Source organism: Glycine soja, chromosome 5, assembly GCF_004193775.1.
Source record: "Glycine soja cultivar W05 chromosome 5, ASM419377v2, whole genome shotgun sequence".
Taxonomy (NCBI): Eukaryota; Viridiplantae; Streptophyta; class Magnoliopsida; order Fabales; family Fabaceae; genus Glycine; species Glycine soja.
The window spans coordinates 23824131-23828655 of NC_041006.1; the positions used below are offsets into that span (position 1 = coordinate 23824131).

Here is a 4525-nt window from a genome sequence, read left to right on the forward strand (position 1 = left end):
AGCACGACTTTGTTTCTCATGTGTTCTACGACGGTCATTTTACGAACGATGTAGTTTGTCACGTGTTCTACAACGGTCCTTTTACGACCGATGTAAAAAGCTTTGTTAAGCACCAGATGATATCACCACCTGTGATGTTTACAATACAAACAAAATAGCATAAAAACTACTACAATGCAATGATAAAACACATAATAGTTTTCAAGGTTCTAAAAACCCTCCTATGGGCAATGCAACAGACGGCTTTTACAAGAGAAAAACAAGTATCAATCTTCTAAATTTCTAAGGAAGGAAACTAGTAAATCAATACAAGGATAAAACTGCATAATAGTTTTCAAGGTTCAAAGTGTCAATATACACAATGCAATGAATTGATCTCTAATGCTTCATAACAATAAAAACCATATTGATGAGTCTAGCTAAATGAACGATATGACAATTTTATATGGATGACATTTTTATTCTAGGCCAATTCAGGAATTTCCGAAACAAATTATAGAGCTTAAAGGGCCAAATACGAGGTTTACGTAAAACCATTTACATGTGGATTATTATTCGTAAAGTTTGTATTATTTGTAAACTATTTATAATTATTCCCTAAGACGCTAAATTAGATATTTGATATATCTATATATATATATATATATATATATATAAAGGGATGACCCAAAAATATCATGTGGTGGATATGAAGAATGAATCAAATCAAATTATTTTACTTTGATTAAATATTTAATTTTAATGTTTTTCATCTCAATCATACAGATTGAAAGAAGAAAAAAAATCATTCACAGCCACTAGTAAAAGAACCTTGGAAAAGTTAAGGATTAGTATAAGATAATAAGCAAAAGTTAGATAAGCATAAATGTTTGAAGAAGAATTTTGAAGCAAAAGAATTGACATGACTTACATGAATGAGATCAATCTTGCAGCCCAAACAATTTATCGAAGGCCAAAGACGAAATGGTAGTTGCAAGCTGTTGGTCCAATGAAAAAAAATGATATTATGGATTTATTAGCCAGTATAAGAATTCCGATTCAACCCTATCAAAACAATTATAGGTCAAATCCACAAGTAATTCATGGTGCATTAACTCATACAAAAAAAAAAGAAGATTAACCAGCTTCAAAGAAACAGTTTTTCTAATCGTTCATTACTAAAAAGGAGGAGGAAAACATCATAAATGAGAGCAAAAATAAAAAAAATACAAAAAAATATAAAACGCTAAAAAAATAATTCAATGGATTTAAATTAATGACCACAAACCCTTATAATGCAAGATTAAATAGATTTAATTAGAAAATATGTTAATAAGACCTGCTCAGCTCCTTCACCCATGAGGCAACATCATTCCGGGTATGCACAATAAAGCATATAAATCAAACTAGGATTTTCTTAAATGAAGAGATATAACTAGGATATAACTAGGATTTTCTAAATGCATCCAAGGCCAAGGTATAGTTTGCTAAATTAAAATACTCCTAAAAAAGGTCAAGGTAAATTAGCAAATCTCTATATATGGATAGAGAAAAGGGGACCAGGGGGTGTACTTTTATCAGGGAGAAAGTAAACAAGGTCATACTTTTATATGGATAGAGAAATCTAGTTGTTTTTCCAAATGAAGTATCTTGTTATAGGCCTCCTCTTTCTCTCGCTGAAAATTTTGAAGTTTACATCAATAAGATGTATTCACAATGTATAAGAATGAAGTGATAAATAGCAAGCTTTTCATAACCAAGACACTAAATAGTAAATAAGAGGCAAACCTTTTGCTCTTCAACAAGCCTTAAGACATTCTCATCGGCTATCTTTTGTTCCTTTGAAGCCAATTGGAGTGACCATTCCTCATATCTTTCTAGAAAAAAAAAGAGATTATTATGTAGGAATCCAAAAAAGGCACATCATAAATGCCAATGTTTTCAAAGTCTACAAGCACCTTAAGCAAGGCAGTGTGGAAGCTATAAATGTTTTCAAGTATGCTGCTTTTTTTCCTCCAAAAACTAACATTGGCTCTTTAGACGTTAGAGTTTACTGTTTCGCATAATATGAATATTATATACAAATGGTTTTTAATAATTATTGTCATAGATGACATAATCACATAAATAAAACTGAAACCATTTTTATGAATTGATATTTCCTCATAACGAATGGAAGCCATAAATTTTCCAATATTGGGTTAAGGGTCCAATCTTAAGGGAGTGAATAGAATCAAGATAAATTACTTGGCTCAAATCAGTAGCAACCAATAAAATAATTTTAGTAATAGAAAAAAGACAAAATTAAACAACTACGGGTGCTATACATTTTAAGAATGAAACATGCAATGAAAAGTTCAAACACCTATTTTGCTTCAGGGAATTTAGCAATTGCAAAATGTTATTCTAGAAAATATGGCAGTCCTAAACTCCTAATTTTAAGTAGACTAGTAACCATTTTGCTTAGCCTTTTAAAAAAATAGACTAGTAACCATGTAATTTTAAGATAAAAAAAATTAAGAAGAATGATATTTAAACAATTGATTGCATTCACAACAGAAAATCAATATGGTTTAGTTTTTAGGACCAATATGTTTTGTTTTCATCTAGATTATTTTGCAAGTGAATCGTACTGCATATATCATCCTCACCTCAGTAAATTCTTAGAGATTGTAAATTTGTAATCAAAATGCTCCTATGTTAAATTCCAAGATTTCAGAAGCTTATTAACCACTTCAATAACTTTCTTGAGGAGATAATATTTCTCAAGAAGTAATATAAGTATTAGAAATTGAAGCTAATTCAGTTTTCATTAAGAGAACACTATATGGATCGATGTTTCCTTGCTCCACAGTTGCAACTCTGAGAGCCTGCATGCATTGCACTGATGGATGCAGAAAGGAACCAAAATTGCAGGCAATTCTTAGCATCATATGCGTGGAATCTGAAACCAAACCATGGGTCCACCAATATTCAAATGTGCCAATATAATCATGATAATCATCAGTAACAACATTACCAACCTGATATCAATCAGAGAAAAATCAAATCCATTATAGATATATCGTAGCTAACAAAAAAACTAGGATGCAAAAATTATAGATATATCGTGCTTATTTTCTTGGGGATATACTTATATGTATACATCCAGTACATTTTCCTTAACTTCTTTCTTAAGAGTGACCCACAGATATATGTTGTACTTCAAAAAAAGAAGAAGAAGTTTATGGCTTTGTTCAATTACTTCGTTCAATTTCTATTCTCCAGCCAGATGATGAGAACAGAGTGAGCTGTACTGTCATCAACTTTTACAAACCCCCGGTACAAGATGCAGTAAATTAACAAAATATAATTAACAAAAATGAAAACTTTATCATAACAATAAATTTCTTTTATCCTTAATGTAAAACATAAGTTAGAATACACATTCTTTTCAATAGATTGGGGAAATTGAAAATCATGTACAACATATGTTATTTCATAAATGGAAATTAAATGTACATAGACAACTGCTATTTACCATTTTCAGTGATGTAAATCAATGGATTATTGTACTTTTCCTTGGTAAATAACAAAAAGTCACGAATTCCTCTTGGAGTAACATATATCAAATCAGAAGCAATCTGCATAATTATAAAAAGAGGTAGTTTAATATTTTATCAAAATTAAAAGTACTGAACTAGTACATGCAATTTAGGGAATTGATAGAATGATAAAAGATTGGAGTCCTTACATGCAGGAGTGATATAAGAATCTGTTATGTAATTAGGTCTAGCATTGCTTAGTTGAGGTGCATCGGAGACATGTTGAGGAGTAATAGTTTAGGCCAATAAAATCAAATGAACCAATAAGTAGTTTGGTTTGCTCTGTAGTAAATTTTGGTAATCTTTTTCTCACTAGAGATCGCATACTTTTTGGATAGTCTCTGAAACGGAGTTTGGTTTCCTTATAACTCATAGTTTTCTTGGTTAATCCCTAGTAATCGAAGGGGAAAGGGATCTGAAATGGAGGGAATTGAATTGAAAAGAGTAGTAGTACCTGGAGTCTTGGAGTTTGGCGTTGGATTTCTTCTCGATGCCAAGGACGACGTTGTCGATGTCGCGGATGCCGATGATGGCGTTGCCCTTGCGGACGGCTTTGAGGGCATACTGGACCTGGAAGAGATGGCCGTCGGGGGAGAACACAGTGATTGCTCGGTCGTACCTAGCCATAGCGATTGTCATTTGTGTTTTTTTCTACTTCTGAGTTTTGATTCAAAGCTCTCTCTCTCTCTCTCTCTTTCTCTAATCAAGCTTTTTCTTTTTACGCTTCTGTGAAGAAAAGAGTAAAGAAGAAGAAAACAAGCCTAGTGTTGGTGTTGGTGTGTTCTTTACTTGCAGCTGCTCAGGGAACAAGTAGAATAGCATCTTGGACTGGCCTTTTGGAGAGCTGCTATTCTCCATGATCTTTCTTTTAATGTCGTCTGCCGTTGCCGTCTTCGGGTGTAAGTGGTGGTGCCTGCGGGTGTAAGTGAAAACCCTAGAGGAGCTAAAGAGTCAAAGAGGGA

General features: G+C 32.6%; 1 protein-coding gene across 1 annotated transcript; it reads right to left on the reverse strand.

Annotated features, from left to right (window-relative positions):
• Positions 1–2744: 2744 nt before the first annotated feature.
• Positions 2745–4190, reverse strand: LOC114411210 (proteasome subunit alpha type-7-like). Its single transcript, XM_028374960.1, has 3 exons — positions 4018–4190; positions 2936–3002; positions 2745–2849 (listed from the first exon to the last, which is right to left on the reverse strand). Exons 1-3 carry the CDS (start codon positions 4188–4190, stop codon positions 2745–2747), a joined length of 345 nt encoding a protein of 114 aa, XP_028230761.1.
• Positions 4191–4525: the final 335 nt, after the last annotated feature.